The sequence below is a fragment of the Sorghum bicolor genome, chromosome 2 (assembly GCF_000003195.3).
Source record: "Sorghum bicolor cultivar BTx623 chromosome 2, Sorghum_bicolor_NCBIv3, whole genome shotgun sequence".
Taxonomy (NCBI): Eukaryota; Viridiplantae; Streptophyta; class Magnoliopsida; order Poales; family Poaceae; genus Sorghum; species Sorghum bicolor.
The window spans coordinates 3,416,319-3,434,058 of record NC_012871.2 but is presented as its reverse complement, the minus strand read 5'-3'; the positions used below and the strand labels follow the sequence as shown (position 1 = coordinate 3,434,058).

Sequence of the window (17,740 nt, the reverse complement as noted above, 5' to 3'; positions counted from 1 at the left end):
CTTTTTTTTCGGAAAGATTGGGAGTACTGCTGATTGAAGGTGGATGATGTTCATTTTGATTAGAAAAAAAAATCTTGGCATTAATTTGGCTTTTGATAACATGGGATGTAATGGTCGTACCACCATTTTGCGTGATGAGATGATCCCACTTATTTGTTTCGTTTTAGGTAGTAGGGATGGATCCGCTCTAGTTTTGTGTTGGTTCCATAGATAAGGTGACAGAGGATGGATAATATTTCCATCCATGAGTCATGGGGCCCGCTTATCAGCCACTCAAAGCAAAGTAGTAGGCAATGTCGACCTTGGCTACAGTGACGACCAATAGGGTGTGGCAAAGGGCATTAGCTCAGCCATGGTGAGGAGCTCAGGCTGAGCAGAGTAGGACTATCGAGCAAGGTCAACATGGAATGTTTTTAAAAATAGATGCTCAAGATAAGAACAAAGAATAACCTCAAGATCAAGAACAACCCATTTTGCCGAAGATCAAGAACAGAAACAACCCATTTTGTTCAAGATCAAGAACAACTCATTTTGCTTATATCTGGAATCGTATGTTTTGAAGTCTTCAAATTAAAATTCTACACACAATGTCATATCCGAGTTTACGTGTTAAGCTATTTAGCTTGAAAATGTGTTTCTAAAAATTGTGTAAAAAGAACTCATATATAAATTAATGGGTTTAAATGCAGTACTTTATCTTGTACTCCCTCCGTCCCTAAAGCTGCAATTTCTAGAGTTGTCTTAAGTCAATTTTTTAAAACTTTGACCAAATTTATAGAAAAACACTAAGATTTATAGTACCAAATTAATACCATTAGATTTATCATTGAATATATTTTCATAAGATACTCATTTTATGTTATACATATTGATGCTCTTTTATATAAAGTTGGTCAAAGTTAAACAAGTTTGACTAGCACGGATTCTAGGAATTGAAGCTTTCATGAACGGAGGGAGTAATTTGTTAGCATACGTGCACAAAGTATCATGGTTTCAAAAATCAGAAAAAAAAAACGAATCATATAAATTCATGCGTGTGCCTGTCCCTGTTTATTTTACGTGCTGAGTTTTGTTAGAACTAAAAATCTAATGTATTAGTAATAACACGTATGGAACCAAATTTCTAGAAAGTAGACATGTTGATCGCGCTAAAATAAACAGAGACAGGCACACGCAGACTAGAGGCCTTCACCTCAAATCTAAAAGCTTTTTAAGCCCAATCACGTTGCGAGCCTAGCTCGTCCGTCCACGTCATCACCAGCCGGTAGCGGCTGGCTGCCTCGACGACCGCTCCAGTCGACGTCGATTTGGGTGTGGTTGGTCAGGTCGGTCGCTTGGCGAGGCCGTCGCCGTCCGTCGTCATCACCGAGCTAATCGACGTCTGACGATGACGATTACGTAGATAGACTCATTCGTTCATTTATTCACCAACCCCACTCTGCCGCGCATACCTACCACACACCTAATTAAAAAAAGGAAAAAAAAATGCGTAATTTATAGTACTAGGGTCTTGTTTAGTTTCATGGTAAAAAACTTTTCAAAATTACATCAAATTTTTAAATATATACATAGAGTATTAAATGTAGATGTAAATAAAAATTAATTATACAGTTTGCTAATAAATTACGAGATAAATCTTTTAAATCTAATTAGTTTATAATTATATACTAATTGTTAAATAAAACAAAAATACTATAAATCTAAAAAAAACTTTTTAAAGCTAAACAATTCCTTTTTTTTCCTGTAGTGAGAGAAGAGCGTGGGTCTGTTGTGTAGTGACAGGGACACTGGCCACTGCCTCGTGAGGTGGGTGACTGACTGGTGAGGTGAGGCCTTTGAGCTGCCACTGCCAGCCCGTCCCCACCTCCAACCTCATTAAATACCCACTTTGACCTCACCGTCGGCTTCTTCGGCCGGTTGGGTTGCTTCCCCTTCCATCCTCTCTGCTCTGCTGCCCGCTGGCCTGGTCTGGCGTTGCGGCGGCCTTGCTGCCGGCGCTGGCGGTGGTTTGAGTTGGAGCAACCGCATCATCAGCTGCTGGCGTCTGGCGAGGCCGGATCGAAATCAATGGCGGCGAGGTGACCTCGTCTTTCCCCCGCTTCAGTAGTCCGGCGGCCGCGTCCTCCTCCTCGCCTCCGATCCTCCGTCCCCCCTGTGCGGTGCGCGTGCCAGCGACCACCGCCCGGATTAGGGGGAGAAGAGAAGGCGTCCCCGAGGAAGAGTCCGCTCTTTCCGGCAGCCGTTTCTCCAGCAGGCAAGTTCCCTTCCCCCACTCTCTCTTCTTTATTTTTGGGAGTTTGCTTGGGGTCATGGTCATCGCACCCCCGTCTTGTTTTCCACGACCTCGGGGCCAAGGATTAGGACCTGCTGCTCGTGTTTGCTTGCGCCCATGGATTTTTTACAATCTTTGGACTCTTGACTTGATACGAATACGAGCTACTAGGGTTAGTGTGGGATGCGCTTCAGCTGAGATTGGGATTGGGATTGATTCCCATCGGTTAGTCTAAATCCGGCGCACTTCCCTTCCTTCCTGTTTTGTTTTTTCATTCACAGTATCCTCTGAGCTTTTTACTACTACGTCATACGTCTTGTTCATTCTACAGCGATTTTTTTTTTCTCTCTCGAGTCAAAGTTCTACAGCGATTGATTCCTCTGTTACTTGTTGTGTTAGGCAGGAGGGCTGTTCAACTCCAGTGATTGATTGAATTCCTTCGCGAGGCCACGAAATTGGGGGGATTTCTTCATTTCCTCACTGGCTTAACCGGCAGGAAAGCAGCTTTTTTCGCGAGGTTCTCGGCTTGATTTCCTCGTGCGGAGGGCCGGCCGGTGCTTGTACCTCTACCTCGGAGCATGCGTCGCGTCCGGGTGTCCTCCCAGCAGGCCCCCGTCCACAAGCTCGGCGACGCCCAGATGAAGCTCACGCCCAGGTTCCGCCTCGCCGCCACCTCCACCTCCACCTCGGATCCAGAGCACCAGCAGCAGCAGCCACCGTCGTCGTGGGAGGAGGAGCAGGCGCCGCTGATCCCGGGCCTGCCCGACGACGCGGCGCTCAACTGCCTGCTCCGCCTGCCCGTCTCCGCCCACGACGCGTGCAGGCTGGTGTGCCGCCGCTGGCGCGTGCTCCTCGCCGACAAGGCCCGGTTCTTCGCGCAGCGGAGGCAGCTGGGCCTCCGGACGCCCTGGCTCTTCACGCTCGCGTTCCACCGCTGCACGGGCAAGATCCAGTGGAAGGTGCTGGACCTGGGCCACCTCACGTGGCACGCCATCCCGGCCATGCCGTGCCGCGACCGGGCATGCCCGCGCGGGTTCGGTTGCGTCGCTACCCCCGGCGGCGACGGCGCCGACGGCGCGCTCCTCGTCTGCGGCGGCCTCGTCTCCGACATGGACTGCCCGCTGCACCTCGTGCTCAAGTATGACATCTATAAGAACAGGTGGACCGTCATGACACGGATGCTCACTGCTCGGTCTTTCTTTGCTGGTGGCGTGATTGATGGCCGGGTTTATGTTGCTGGTGGGTATAGCGCGGATCAGTTCGAGCTCAATTCAGCCGAGGTTCTTGATCCTGAGAAGGGTGTTTGGCAGCCCATTGCTAGTATGGGGATGAACATGGCGTCGTCTGACTCTGCGGTGATCGGCGGCAGGCTCTATGTCACTGAAGGATGCGCTTGGCCGTTCTTCTCATCGCCGAGAGGCCAAGTGTATGACCCCAAGATCGACCGGTGGGAGGTGATGCCGGTTGGAATGCGTGAAGGGTGGACGGGGCTAAGTGTCGTCATTGAGGGACGCCTGTTTGTCATTTCAGAGTATGAGAGGATGAAGGTTAAAGTGTATGATGCAGAGGCGGATTCATGGGACTCAGTCAGCGGCCCTCCGATGCCTGAAAGGATTATGAAGCCCTTCTCGGTCAGTTGTCTCGACAGCAAGATCGTCGTCGTCGGACGAGGTCTCCATGTCGCGATTGGCCATGTTCAGAAGGAACCTGCTGGTGATCCTGATAGCAGGAGTTCAGGCTACTCCATTTGCTGGCAAGATGTGGATGCTCCTAAGGAATTCAGCGACCTGACACCTTCAAGCAGCCAGATTCTGCATGCTTAGCTGCTCGTTGAGTGAGCGAGAACCATTGGTAATCCGCAGAATGACCGCAGCTGCCAAGTCTTCCTTGCCAAGTTCAGAACTGTTGTTGAATGCACAAGTGTTCCTTGCTTTGTTGACAAGCTGATAGCTTAAGTTTGTATTTGTAACTTTTCTTCCTTTGTGCATTGCATGACTCTTATTGATATGTGATATAAGAAGTAAGCTGTTCTGTCATTCTGCAAGTGCAACGCTTCGCATTTCCTCACACAGAGTGGCAACAGTTTCCTGAAAACTTTGAGCTTGCAAAATTTCTTTTTGTATGTACTGTAGTATCTATTCAGATGCCTTTTAGCCAGATAAAGGTTGGATTGTGTTACTTTGTAAAAGGGCCAGAGAGAGGAGATAGGTGCAGAGATTTGATCATCATCATTCTTTTTACTATTTTTTTTCCATGCGAAACAAAATGATTATCATGTTATTATCCATAGTGACATGACCTCAGATGGAGTTGGAGACGTGGAGTGTAGCCATCCAATAACCAGAGATGGCCCTCTTGTGGTCCGTGAGGACTGGACTGGAGACACAACAGAACAGGATATTCCTCAACTTGCACGGCAATGATTTACCAATCGCTAGGTTACCACATCATGCTGTAATAAACCATCTTTTCTTCTTCTTGTTTTTTTTCCTGATGAAATGGGAACTCAAAAGGTAATACAAATATCTAAATTAGCTCTGCTGTGTACTTCTATTCTGTTTTAACTTTTTATAGACATTAGACATTATTTTTACTATACATTTACACATAGTGTATAGTTAAGCCCATAAAAGTAACTACGATCTAGAAAAGCCAAAATGTGTAGTAAAGTAAATTTAGATTAAAATAAAGACGTCCATCAAGTAAAAGGACAAACAAAATAATCTCAACGCAAGGAAAACTCCAAAGTCCCTAGCTCGTTGTAAAAACAGGACGTCGACTGTTCAATGTAGCAGAAAAATCCATCGGCTTCTCTCTCCCAACAAATCCCACGTTGACGTTGCGTAGATGTTTTATGTTCATCCCGTCGAAATTTCATTGTCCTTGTATGCACCATCTTTACCGTAGCCTCCCATCAATCATTGGTAGGCTAATCGGCCGTGTGGATTTGCAAAGGTACAAGCAAATTCTACCGTTGCACACAAATGTTGGTTTCACGTTGAACAAATCGAATTTCAGCATATATATATCCCAAAAAAAATTCGAATTTTAGCATATATCCCCCAAAAAGTTCTAATTTCAGCAAATCCGAGCAGCAGCAAGCCAGCAATGGAGGCGCTCTACTTGCTCGCCTCGCTGGCCGCGACCATCGCCACCTCCGCCTTCCACTCGCTCCTGCTCCTCCTCCGCCTCCTCGTCCGCTACCCGGGCCGCGCTGCCCCCGCCGATGGGCACGACGCGGCGGCGCGGCTCTACGAGGGCCGCGTCCGGCACTCGCGCCGGCGCCCGGCGGCGCACGCCTTCGAGTACTCCGCGCGCTACGCGCTCGTCAACCTCGACCTGCTGCCGCTCCCCGGCCACCTCTCCGCCGACGAAGCCCGCCGCGTCGCCTCCACCTCCGGCCCCGTGTGAGTCCCTCCTCTCCGCAGCGAAAGTTTCGCACCCTCCTTGTAAATAAATCGAGCCTGTGGTGCTCTAAAATTTGGAGGGAAGCCACAATTTGCTGTACACAGTCTTCAGTTTGTTGCACATTTGCAAAAGCAGAGCAATCTCATTATAAAAATCTCTATTTCACGAAATGGCCCTTGAGCGCTGACTTGCCTTGTTCTTCCCTTGATGAAATGAAAGGCACCTTCTGACGATACCCAAGAGCGTGGGATACGAGCAGAACCCGCTGAGCATTTACTACTGCTACGATTCTGCATCACAGGGACAAGATGGACAGCTCAGAATGTGCATTGCCGAGGTTAGATCATTGTACATACGATTCGTCTTCATTGGTTCGAGGTTGATTATCTGCAACTGTCTTACTGTCTAATCTCTTGCTATTGGTACCAGGTCACAAACACTCCCTGGGGAGAGAGGGTGATGTTTACCTTCCAACCGGGCTCTGATCTCGTCGCGAAGCCCTTGCATGTCAGCCCCTTTATGGTATGGTCTCAGTTAAAAATCAATATAAAGCCAGCTAAAAAAATATGCCCTTGTTTATTCAGATTCAAACAACGTGTTGTGTTGACTGAGGAATCTTGAACACGTTTATTACAAAACCTGATGTAACATCAGTTGAAATGTTAGCTTGCTCACTTCAGTTCCATCTTTGATCTCATTGCAAATTCTTTTGCACAATCATGTAATGGATGTTTCTGAATTCTGATACTCAGCTTATGTGTGTTGCCTAGTTAAATTTTGGGAACTTTGTGTACTGCATTCAACTCTGTTGCTTATTCTAAGTGGGTTTCTTTCTGTTGGCATGAGTCGTAGGATATGCTCAGCAACTGGAGTATTCGCGTCGATGCCCCTGGTGATAGACTCTATGTTGTTATATCAGTTCAGCATCCGACACTTGGGGACTATTTCACTGCAGCTTTGGATGCCAAATTGGTTGGACAGACAAGTAATTCTCTGAGGCTGGCAACCTTCTTCTGGCTGATGCCACACAAAGTTGCTGCATGGATATACTGGGAGGTAAAGGTCCTATGTGTTATGTAACTTTTTCTGATTCCATGGTTAAGTTTATGGTTGCAGTTTCCATAATGAACAATAATCCCATTCTGATAATAACTCTAACGAAAAGGCTATTAGTAGTATAACAAATGAGATAAGCTTTTTTTTGACGTAAGAAATGAGATAAACTTGGTGGCTATTTTCTTTATTCTTCTTCCCTCTGTTTTTGAATATCTGTCATGGCAGACTCTTCAGAAAGCCTTGAGTTGCAGATGTTGATAGAGTTTCTAGGATTTGATTTATGAGCTCCATTGTTGTGTTCAAAGCCACTAGGTACCCCTGTCTAGTGCTCCCATTCTGAAAGCCCAATGAACCATGTGGCCCATCATCAATTCCTTAAGAAACGCACAAGAATGCATGCCTCAGTGATTCGCTGCATCCCTCCTCCCTCTCGTCTGTTCATGTTCAGCATAAAAGGGCGCCAGCACGTGGGTGCCGCCATAACAACCCTGGCTGCTCCACCTCATTGGCAGCACTCGTACTGGCTGCCTCTTGCTCCTCATGTCCTCCCAGTTCACGTTCTTGCCTTCTTGATCTTGTACTCTATACCTTTGCTTCCTGATGACACCGCCATTGTTCTCTCTTTTATATGTAGTTCTCTCTTTTATGTGCCTATAAATTTTGGCCCTAGTCTGTTCAAAGCACTTTGTTTACTTCACTGACCAGGTCAGTATCGGTGCATTTATACATGCTTTTTAGGACGAAAATGGCAACTAGAAGTTTGGACTTTGGATTATGAAATTAGAATTAAACGTGGTCCATTAGGGTTCATTCTTACAAAAAAGAGCACATTATGTTGGCACAGCGAGTATCATTATAGCTCAAAGACACAAGATCTTGCACCAGTCACACTAACATCCCATGCATACACTCTGAGGGGAACCAAACTTGTAAATGATTGAATGCCATATGACCTGGTAGCATTCCAGCATACTTTTATTAGTTTTTTACTCCCTCGCGAGGGGTTCTTCAGTCCATTTCTCATGATAGCCTTCCTATATTGAGAGCAAATGCGATGCACAGAACTGATAAATCTGAAAGTCTACCATATAGGAAAGTTGAAACTAGCCTAACATGAGCCATGAAATGGAGACCTTCATTTTAGATACACAAGCCTGTCAGATTTGCTTAAGAGCACTTTAACAGACAAGGTCTAACTGAGCCTTGAGGAACTCAACAACTAGCTTCCAATAGAATTCCTGGTAGCACATACATGAAAACCATGTCCCATCTGTTCTTTTTGGTTGCATTGCATCTACTCACTGTCTCCAGAGTTTTCTTTTCGGAAGCAATACTTCTTGCAAACATGTAATCTTTTTTAGGTTCTAACAAGCAAACAAACCATAATTTTATTGGCAACTTTAAGCTGTACATGTGCTTTAGACCCTCCTCTCGAGCAGATCCCAACCCCATTACGGAGAACGACATGGCCACAGTGCACTTATGCTTTCAAATAAGGCTCCGGTGACCATTCTCATTATCCTGAATCCTGATATCAGACCACATCCATTAGACTCAATTTGTGCAAGCTATTCACATCGAAGGTAGGTTTATCTTTTGCTTTAACAAAGTTTCGTAGTTTAGTAGATGAGGCATCCCCTCTAATCACATACTTCAATGCTGTGAACTGCTAATGGTTCAGAAGACTTCTGTTACATACTATCAAATTTTTTTAAGAAGCAGCTGTAGTAGGAAAAGTTGAAGTGGACAGTGAATATATGGCATTTCATTTGTTGATACATCATCACCAACTGATCACTCATGACTGGCAATCCGAACCTGCTTCGGTTGACATGTCGTCGTCAGCATCTCAATTGTCCTTAGAATCATTTCATGCATAACGTGTACTACACGCATGAGCTGCTGATACATTCATCTCACTTAGCTCTTGTTCTCTGCCTAATCTTACCGGTGCCCTGCTGCTGCTGTTATCCAGGCCCTCAGACTGTGGCTGAAGAACGTCAAGTTCCTAGACCATCCCAGGTATTCGAACCCGAGTTACAGGGACGAAGCGCTGGAGCGTGACCTCGAGCTCCGTGCCTCCTGCATCTTCCGTCAGAGGCAGAAGGTGAACAGCCAGAGAAGCAGAACCGCAGAAAAGACGGCCGGAACCACGAACCATGTAGATGGCAAGTGCGATGAGAACATCACGAAGAGGTGGTGCGTTTGGATGGACGCTCAGTGGCCTTGGTCATGAAAAAGAAAACTCAGATATGCAATTTTGTGTTCATTCAAATACGGTCTGGTGCTCCCCTGCGCGACCAAACATCACAATTTGATTTGGTTGATGCCTTTGCAGACACCATAAGTTTCCAGTAGGTGGTAATTGTTAACATTGCTCACTGTTAAAGAAGAAGAGATTACTTTTTTTTTAGATAATGGATATTGTATACCCGGCCAATTATTACATAGTTCCGCTAGTGAACACAAATACTCATGCAGTCCACTATCGTAAAACCAAAAGGAAATAAGGTTTAAGCTAAACATGACCAATATATCTTGAGGACAACCACCCATTGGAACTAAAAAAAATGCAAAGCTGCCAACTTGGACCATGCCGCTACAGACTTGCCCACTGTCGGAGCCAATACGTTCCCCTGAAGAGTACCTGCAAGAAAGTTTTTGGTCTACATTTATCAAAAACCACTTCGTTCCTGCTTAACCAGATTGCCCAACAAAGTGCAGCTGCCGCTGTTAATAACAATGAGTTATACTTTTTGTGTCCATTTTTTGACCAAACTAAAAAAAGATCACTCATATCTGTTGGAGGCGCTAAACCAAAAAGTAAATGTATAGAACGCCATAGGAATTTGGCATAAACACAATCAAAAAAGAGATGGTTTATTGTTTCAGGAATATGACAAAAACAACAATGGTTGTCACCCTTCCATTGTCGTCTAAGTAAATTATCCTTAGTTAAAACCACACCTTTTTTTAAATACCAGAGAAATATTTTAATTTTCATTGGTATTTTGATTTGCCAAATGTCTTGTGACACTCTAACTCCATTGTTAATTATCGCGGCATACATGGACTTGACTGTAAAAGTTCCAGATGCGTTCAAGCTCCACACAAAGACATCCCTTTGTTCCGACCAATTAATATCTAGTGCAGATGAAACAACTCTATGCCAAGCTCTTAGATTTGCCCCTACTAAATTTCTTCTGAAGGAAATATTAAAAGGGACAGACCTAAGCACTTGTGCTACTAAATCTTGTTTGCTTCTGACTATACTAAACAGTGAAGGAAATTTGTCTTTGAGCGGTATATTTCCCAACCAAGTATCGTACCGGAACCTGGTTTGAGACCCATCCTTTATCTTAAACGAGCCAAGTTCCAAGAAAGAATCTCTAATATTCATTAAACTTTTCTAGAAATAAGAATATGTTGGTTTTTTAACACAACTCCCTATAGTCTTATCTTTGATGTATTTATTTCTTAGTAACTCCTGCCACATGCCATCTTCATTCAATAATTTGTATAGCCATTTACTTAATAAACATTTATTCTGGGTTTCTAAATTTTGTATTCCCAAACCTCCCTGGTCCTTGGGTTGACACATAACCTCCCATTTAGCTAACCTATATTTTCGTTTGTGTTGATCATTCTGCCAATAGAAGCGGGATCTGAAGCAGTCAATTTTTTTCTAATACCCCTCTCGGCATTTCAAAAAAAGACATCATAAACATCGGTAGACTAGACAACACCGAGTTTATTAAAACCAAGCGTCCCCCCACTGAAAGCATCTTTCCTTTCCAGCCGCTCAGTCTTTTTTCTATTCGATCTTCAATTATCTTCCAATCTTTATTGTTCAACTTCCTAGTGTTCATAGGTAGGCCTAGGTAACGAAAAGGATATTTACCAATAACACATCCAAACAACTGCGAATAAAAATCTTCATGGTCTTTAGCCTTGCCAAAGCAAAATATTTCACTTTTGTGAAAATTTATCTTCAAGCCCGACACTTGTTCAAAAGTACTTAGTAGAAATTTCATATTTATCGCCTTTTGAGCATCATGACTCATGAAAATTATTGTGTCATCCGCGTATTGAAGGATAGACAACCCATCCTCAATTAAGTTTGGAATAACCCCCTCGACCTGCCCATCTGCTTTCGCTCGGGCAATAAGGATGGTCAGCATGTCGACTACTATGTTAAATAGTATGGGCGATAGTGGGTCACCTTGTCTCAAGCCTTTTTTAGTTTGGAAGTAAGAACCTAATTGATCATTGACCTTAATATTGACATTACCCCCTTCCGTAAAGCTTTCTATCCAATGGCACCACTTTTTCGAGAATCCTTTCATTCTCAGCGTTTGCTGTAGAAAACTCCACTTAACCTTATCGTACGCCTTTTCGAAATCAATTTTAAAAATGACTCCATCTTTCTTCTTTGAGTCAAGCTCATGAATTGTCTCATGAAGGATTACCGCACCCTCCATAATATTTCTCCCTGGCAAAAAAGCCGTCTGGGTCGGTCTGATTAACCTTTGTGCTACGGTAGACAGCCTGTTGGTTGCAACTTTTGTAAAGATTTTGAAAGACACATTTAGTAGACAGATCGGTCTGTACTGCTGAATGACTTTCGCATCTTTCTTTTTTGGCAAAAGAATTAGATTTCCAAAATTAAGGCGGTTTAGCGGTAAATTTCCGTGATGGAAATCTGTGAACAGAGCCATCAGATCTTCTTTTTATTATATTCCAGAACACCTGATAAAACTCTGTTGGGAAACCATCCGGCCCTGGGGTCTTATTATGTTCCATTTGAAATATTGCAACCCTCACCTCCTCTTGTGTAAAAGATTCTGTCAAATACTCATTTTCTATCTGAGAAACTTGCGGGATATCCTCAATTTGTGTCTCATCTAACATAATGGGAGACATCTCTGAGGTTCCGAAGAGGTTTTTAAAGTAACTGGTGATATGCTCTTTGAGTTGGGCATCACCAGTAATTATATTACTACCATATTCGAGCTGAAAAATACGAGTTTTACGGTGTCTAACGTTGGCTAAGAAGTGAAAATATTTTGTGTTTGCATCTCCCTCTAGGAGATGTTTGACTTTGGCCCTTTGGTACCATTTAAGTTCCTCTTCCCTTAATAACTCTGCTAGTCTCTCGTTTAGCACATATTTGATATTCAGTTCATCCTGAGTAAGTAAGGTGATCTCTGATTTTTTATCTAATTCATCCAACTTGTTCAGAATGCTCGTCTTTTCTAGTTTGTACGCACAGCTCACATTTTTTGCCCATCCTCTAAGGTGTTGGCGAAGCCTTCTAGTTTTAGCTTGCCATCTTTCTATTGGCGAGCCGCTGACATGTGTATTCTGCCACAAATCAATAACCATCTCACAAAATCCCTCTCTCAGTAACCATCCTAGTTCAAACTTGAACTGGGGCTGATAACCTGGGGATGGATTATTTGTGGATAAAAGTAAAGGAGTGTGGTCAGAAATTTCCCAAGGCATGTAAGTAGTATGCGGAAACTTAGACTCAAAATATGTGCAAACGGGTATTCTATCTAATTTTTCGAAAGTTTTATTCTGCAAACGATTAGCCCAAGTAAAATTTCTCCCTGACATTTCCAACTCCCTAAGATTTAAAGAGTCAATCACGGCATTGAACAAAAAAGGCCACTTATCATTAAAGTTATCATTATTTTTCTCGTCCGGTCGTCGTATAATGTTAAAATCGCCTCCTATGATAATAGGTAAGGCTTCTTTAGAACATACACGGACAACCTCAGATAAGAAAAGTGTTTTATGTTCCGACTGTGCTGGTCCATAAACTGAAATCAAATTAAATTTGAAGTCTTGTTCTCTATGCCTAATCTTAAAACGGATGAAAAAGTCCCCTTCCTCAATTTCCCCCACATCAAAATTTAACAAATGAACGCCTAGAATCATTCCACCGGACCTTCCCCTTGGAGCCATGCAATGCCAAAGAAAATCTCTGCCGGCGCAGATATTATTCAAAGTGTATTGCGGAAAATTAGCTCGACCTGTTTCCGATAAGGCAATGAAGTCTAAGTCTTTTTCCTTTGTTAAATCTGATAAGAATCTATATTTCTTACTATCTGCGAAACCATTGCAATTCCAAAAAATTCCTTTCATCTTGAATTCTTTTTATTGGACTTTTTCTTATTCCTGGGACGAGAGCCTTTTTTTGAGCCTTTGATTTGTGATATAGGAGTTTGTAGACCCTTTGGGTCGCAACCCCCATCACCCAGCCCCTCATCAATTTCAGCACAAATGAAATTTAAGGCTTCTAAATCTATACCCTCTTGAAAAGAGCAAACTGTGGAAGCATCATCAACTACTAAACTATTAGACTCCATTAGCAATTTACCATCAAGCAAGCGCTGCCTTTCTATCTGTCGTAAAATTTCTAAAGAATTGTGCATATCAAGTTCGTTATCCCCTAATGAAATACCTAAAGACTTTGAGGAGTTAAACAAGAATGTATCATCTCTGAAAATAAAAGAACTGTTTTGGGGATTTTTACCTTTTCCTGAAAAGTGTTCCAAGTTCTGGCGAGCTTTTAATCTTGCTGCCTTCTCCAGCGAGTCCTGGTCCGCAGTATCAGCCGACCTCTTACTTGATCTCCCTGGCGACACAGTCCCACCCTTCTGTCCTTTTAATTTATAAATCTTCACAGAGTCATTAACTGGGTTTAACAAATTGGCCTGCCACTGCCCCTTATTATCTGGAGTCATCACAACTGTTGGATGTGCACTTGCATTTAATTTAACATTTTTATTTGCCATAAAACCATCTGAAGCATTTCCTTGCTGAGCACTAGGCGACTGCTTCCCAGTGCTGCGAGGTTGTTCCTCCCTCTTACCATCAATGTCCATAGGTTTATCCCCATTCAAATTTTCTTTGGGTTTGCCACTAAGATCTGCATGCTTAGTTTCGGTGTCCCCTCCCCTGGGATCGTCATCCTCGTAGGTAGAGTCCAGATCAAGCAAAACTGGCTCACCATCAGACATCCCCTGCTCAACACCGAAGTGTAGCTGGTAGACATAGTCTCCAATTACAACATCTACTAAGTCTGGGATGAGACTGGAGTCAAGCACTGCTACCTTCAATCTTGCTCTTCCAAAAGCCTTAGTGAACTTGATGTCAACAGATCTAGGCACACCTAGAATAGAGGCGATTGCCCAAATGATGGGGAATTCTCTAAATTCCATAGGCAGTCCCTTGAACTGTACCCACACCTTCTCAATCTCATACCTACAGACATCTTCCTCTTTATTCTTCTCGAATTGTATTTTTCCTTCTAAAGTTTTTGTGTTCATAGGTCCCCAGTTTACCACGGTGTCTAGCCAATCCGCTGATGGGAAATTAGTTGTGAAGGCATCTACTCCCTTCTCTTCAATTTCCCATTTATGTTTCCCTGGCAATAATTTTTCTGGTAGTAGTTTTTCGAGCTCCACTGCTAACAAGTCAGCAGTGATAGATCCTTCCAAAACACGCACCACTCCCAATTTTTCTTCCACTTTTTCTTTGGGATTTTCATTCACGGCAGGGATAAAATAGAAGCCAAGACCCTCGACTGCATAACCAAAAGGTAGAGCAGAAGTAGTTGTCTTTTTCATATTTGGGCAGTTTTTGACTACATGGTCATCACAACATATATCACAGCACAACATTGTAAGACAGTCATGCAAAGTATGACCTTTTGTGAGGCAACGGTAACAGTAAGGCTTGCCCTTGTTTTTTTTAACTCCCTTGGATGACTCTGGAACATCAATATTCATTGGTACATTTGGTGGGACTGTGTTTTTAGATACCTCAGGAATAACCTTCTTGCCTTCTCTCTGTTGGACTGAATTTGGGCAGCTATCCGTCGCCACCCCATCCACCTTCTGATGCTCCTCTTGACGCTTCTCTTGAGTTGATGTCACCTGGGGACGATGCAGCGGCTGTGACTTATCATCACCTGCTGCGTGTTGCTGCGGAAGTCCGCCCATGAGCTGGTATCCCGTGGCCATCACCACGGTGTTCTGTTGCAGCTGTAGTTGATTGTGGCCTGCTCCAGTGCGTTGGCTAGCCTCTTGGTTTGGTGGCATCATATGCAGATGATGACGGTGTCCTCCAAAGTACATGTTGCCCCGGCCACGACCACCTCCAAAGCGCCCACCAAGGCCGCCCCCATGGGGCCGACGGCCCCGTCCGGCACCATGGTGGCCAAGATAGCCAGCGCTTTGATATCCACCAAAACCACCGTAGCCTGGATATCCTCCTCTGCCGCCTCCATAATTTCCACGCCCACGTGAGTGATAGCCATGGTTACGACCCCCTCCACCAAAACCCGGTTGGAAACCAGGATTGAAACCACCCCTTCCACGACCTCCACCATGCTCACCAAAATCCCCCTTGCCGAACCCCTGCGCCTCCATGGATCCCTCACGGACGACTTCCACAAAGGAGCGTCGTTGTGTCGAAGGCACAGGAGGCGGCTGCTGTGGTTTGCGTGGTAGGACCCTGGTACCCGTACAACGGAACAAAGAGCATAAACCCTTGGTGGGCCTAAACATCCTTCCCGAGCCAAGTTTGATCCGGTCCAACGTGCCTGGGTACCAGATTAGATCCGTTTTGTCCACACCACCCACGCCCGTCGCAGATATGGCCGACGGTGTCAAGATGGTAAGTGGAGGAAAGTCCGGATCAACCTCCTGTAATCTTGGCTTTTCAGTTTTTTTTGAAATTCCCTCTTTTTCGCCTGAGAACGGTACGCCGGCGATAACGATCCTGACGAAACCGACGAGCCTAGGCGAGAGCTTGACTTCCGGTGAGTAGCTTTGGCTAGGGCATCACCCAATGTCCTCGGTGGAGAGACACGTGGTTCAGGTAGAGGGCCCTGCCATGGCACTCCCGCAAACTTTCTTTGCACCATTGTATGTATAATTGCTTTTGACAAACATAGATCTTCAGAGGTCGGAGTTTTACCTGAATTCAGAGACTGTTCCGCTCTGATCAATTGATCCAGAGAGAACCCAGCATGCGCCGCCTCTTCGATAAACTCCGGTGTCGACGGTCTCGTTTCATCTTCATCGGATTGGTCCTGATCTCCAGGTTGTGCCCAGAACTTGGAGCTGATCGCTTTCGACTCTTCGTGAACAGCATGTACAGGCTTCGGGCGCCGGCTTGCTTCCACCGCCAAGTCCACTGCCCTAGATAATGCTGCGCGTCCCTCCTCCACACACCACTACTTGGAGGCCTCCAATGGTGGAGAGCGTTCATTGTGCCAGCAAGGTGCAAGAGTAAGTCGGCGAGGCATTTCATCGAGCACCTCCTTGGCATGAACAGCTCCACCACCTCTTCTTCCACCCGTCTCCCGCGCGTGTGTGCCCTGCTGCTGGAATTTCAACGGCGCCTTACCCGCCCGCCATCTTCCCACCAGAGCTCCCCTCCCCGGTCAGCAGCGTCGCACGCCGCGCCACCACCAGCCGCAGGGCAGCTTCAGGAACAGGGGCGAGGGCGTCGGGGTCGGGGACGAGGGCGTTCGGGGACGAGGGCGTCGGAGTCGGGGTCGGTGGACAGAGGCGACGCCCGCCGGGGCCGGAAGATGCTAGCTTGCCGGATCGAGGCCGTGGTCCGCGCGGCAAGCGGCGCTCGAGCTGTGTATATGTGTATGCCTTGTGAAGTGCATTCGGAGGCAGAAGAAGAGATTACTTGGGACATGTTTTCCTTTTCCTCAAAGGATACAATCTCTACTATAATTAAAATCTTCTCTAGGCAAATCCCACATGCAAGATCAACGACTCACAGCACATATCCTACAGATTTAACGGCCTAGATTAGAAGTATGATCACGACCTTACACACCCTCAGCCTCGCGTCAATTACTCGTGCCGCTCCGCCCTCTCGTCTCGTCTCCTCGCCTCCTCCCTTCCTCTCACCACCATGTCCCACACGCTCCTCTCTACGCCGTCACCAAAAGGGTTGCTCCCGCATCCGAGCGCAACCACGTCACCCACGGTCATGGTGATCTCGGCGGAGCCACTCCCGCCGCCTCCCCCGGATCCCGACGCCGCGGCGGTGGAGGCTGTGGCGGCAGCGGCCACGTCGAACGCCCGCCAGGCTGCCGCGTTCTCCTCGTTCCCGTCGCTCAAGACGTGGGGGAGCCACCGGGCCCTGCGCTACGCCCACGTCAACCGCGCCGGCGACGCCACCACCATGCGCTCCCCGGGGAAGCTCGCCGTGGTCGAGGAGAAGGCGGCGCTGAGCCATCTCCGCGAGGTGGAAGCAGGGAGAAGCGACGCCGCCGACGCCGACGCGGACCACGTGGCGGCGGCGGCAGAGGAGGCCGCCCCCGCCTTGCCACCGTGGAAGCTACGCACCCGGCGGCGCCCCAAGCCCAAGGTGGCAACGCCGTCTGCGAGCATGTCGCCACCGCACCGCACGAGCGGAGGCCGTCGCGGGCCTGTGCGGAGCCCTAGACCGGGCACGGTTCTCCGTGACGCTCACGAGCGAGGAGATCGAGGAGGACATCTATGCCGTGACGGGCGCTCGGCCGCGCCGCTGCCCTAGGCGGCGGCCTCGCCTCGTGCAGAAGCAGCTCGATGTGAGTCCCGTCCCCGCTCCCTCCGGCCTCCTCTGTCTGTCCCTTTGCCCTGTTCCTGGGACCCCGTTTATAATTTCATAAAACCTTGTGTCCCCAGATGCTATTCCCCGGCTCGTGGCTGTCGGAGGTCACCGTCGAGACCTGCCGAGTGCCGGACGACCGGTGGGAGGACGAGACTGCGTCGCCAGCTCGTCAAGCAAGCACCGTGGAGCCGTAGTTCGTCCCGTCGGTGAGGGGCGCAGGAACCTAAAAAGTCAAACTGGCCAATCATCACAATCCGGTGCTATTCATTCTTTCTTTCTTTTTTGAACTCATCTTCTGCTAGTGATGTTACCATGAGCTAATCAGTGATAACCACTTGTAATACATTTCATATTTGTCACTAAAATGGTTAT

At 46.3% G+C, this 17,740-nt stretch overlaps 3 protein-coding genes across 7 annotated transcripts; 2 read left to right on the top strand and 1 right to left on the bottom strand.

Moving 5' to 3' along the window:
- LOC8079943 (F-box/kelch-repeat protein At1g30090) lies at window positions 1,877–4,450 on the top strand. Of its 2 annotated transcripts, none has more exons than XM_021453286.1 (2): window positions 1,877–2,254; window positions 2,672–4,450. In XM_021453286.1, the coding sequence occupies exon 2, from the start codon at window positions 2,851–2,853 to the stop codon at window positions 4,093–4,095; it is 1,245 nt and encodes a 414-aa protein (XP_021308961.1). In that variant the 5' UTR covers window positions 1,877–2,254; window positions 2,672–2,850; the 3' UTR covers window positions 4,096–4,450. The 2 variants fall into 2 exon arrangements, with proteins under 2 accessions (XP_021308961.1, XP_002461470.1); XM_002461425.2 differs by having other exon boundaries at window positions 1,894–2,250.
- Window positions 5,020–9,154, top strand: LOC8079942. 3 transcript variants are annotated; one of them, XM_021453288.1, is made up of 6 exons: window positions 5,020–5,227; window positions 5,371–5,679; window positions 5,900–6,017; window positions 6,110–6,202; window positions 6,533–6,736; window positions 8,712–9,154. In XM_021453288.1, the coding sequence occupies exons 1-6, from the start codon at window positions 5,127–5,129 to the stop codon at window positions 8,970–8,972; spliced, it is 1,086 nt and encodes a 361-aa protein (XP_021308963.1). In that variant the 5' UTR covers window positions 5,020–5,126; the 3' UTR covers window positions 8,973–9,154. The 3 variants fall into 3 exon arrangements, with proteins under 3 accessions (XP_021308963.1, XP_021308962.1, XP_002461469.1); XM_021453287.1 differs by having other exon boundaries at window positions 5,368–5,679; XM_002461424.2 differs by having other exon boundaries at window positions 5,020–5,679.
- Window positions 9,140–16,453, bottom strand: LOC110432566. 2 transcript variants are annotated; one of them, XR_002449992.1, is made up of 2 exons: window positions 15,728–16,453; window positions 9,140–9,383 (listed from the first exon to the last, which is right to left on the bottom strand). XR_002449992.1 is itself a non-coding variant. In XM_021453285.1 (2 exons), the coding sequence occupies exons 1-2, from the start codon at window positions 15,313–15,315 to the stop codon at window positions 9,298–9,300; spliced, it is 2,124 nt and encodes a 707-aa protein (XP_021308960.1). In that variant the 5' UTR covers window positions 15,316–15,719; the 3' UTR covers window positions 9,140–9,297. The 2 variants fall into 2 exon arrangements, 1 of the variants encoding a protein (XP_021308960.1); XM_021453285.1 differs by lacking the exon at window positions 15,728–16,453 and adding an exon at window positions 13,278–15,719.

Excerpts from the sequence above, each read along its gene's own strand:
- LOC8079943 (XM_021453286.1), top strand. The coding sequence starts at position 2,851 with ATGCGTCGCGTCCGGGTGTCCTCCCAGCAGGCCCCCGTCCACAAGCTC.
- LOC8079942 (XM_021453287.1), top strand. The coding sequence starts at position 5,127 with ATGTTCATCCCGTCGAAATTTCATTGTCCTTGTATGCACCATCTTTAC. Across the intron at positions 5,228-5,367 it reads GGCCGTGTGGATTTGCAAAG|CAGCAAGCCAGCAATGGAGG; the intron begins GTACAAGCAAAT and ends AAATCCGAGCAG. Across the intron at positions 6,203-6,532 it reads TGCATGTCAGCCCCTTTATG|GATATGCTCAGCAACTGGAG; the intron begins GTATGGTCTCAG and ends CATGAGTCGTAG.
- LOC110432566 (XM_021453285.1), bottom strand. The coding sequence starts at position 15,315 with ATGTTTAGGCCCACCAAGGGTTTATGCTCTTTGTTCCGTTGTACGGGT. Across the intron at positions 9,384-13,277 it reads GGAACACTTTTCAGGAAAAG|GTACTCTTCAGGGGAACGTA; the intron begins GTAAAAATCCCC and ends ACTTTCTTGCAG.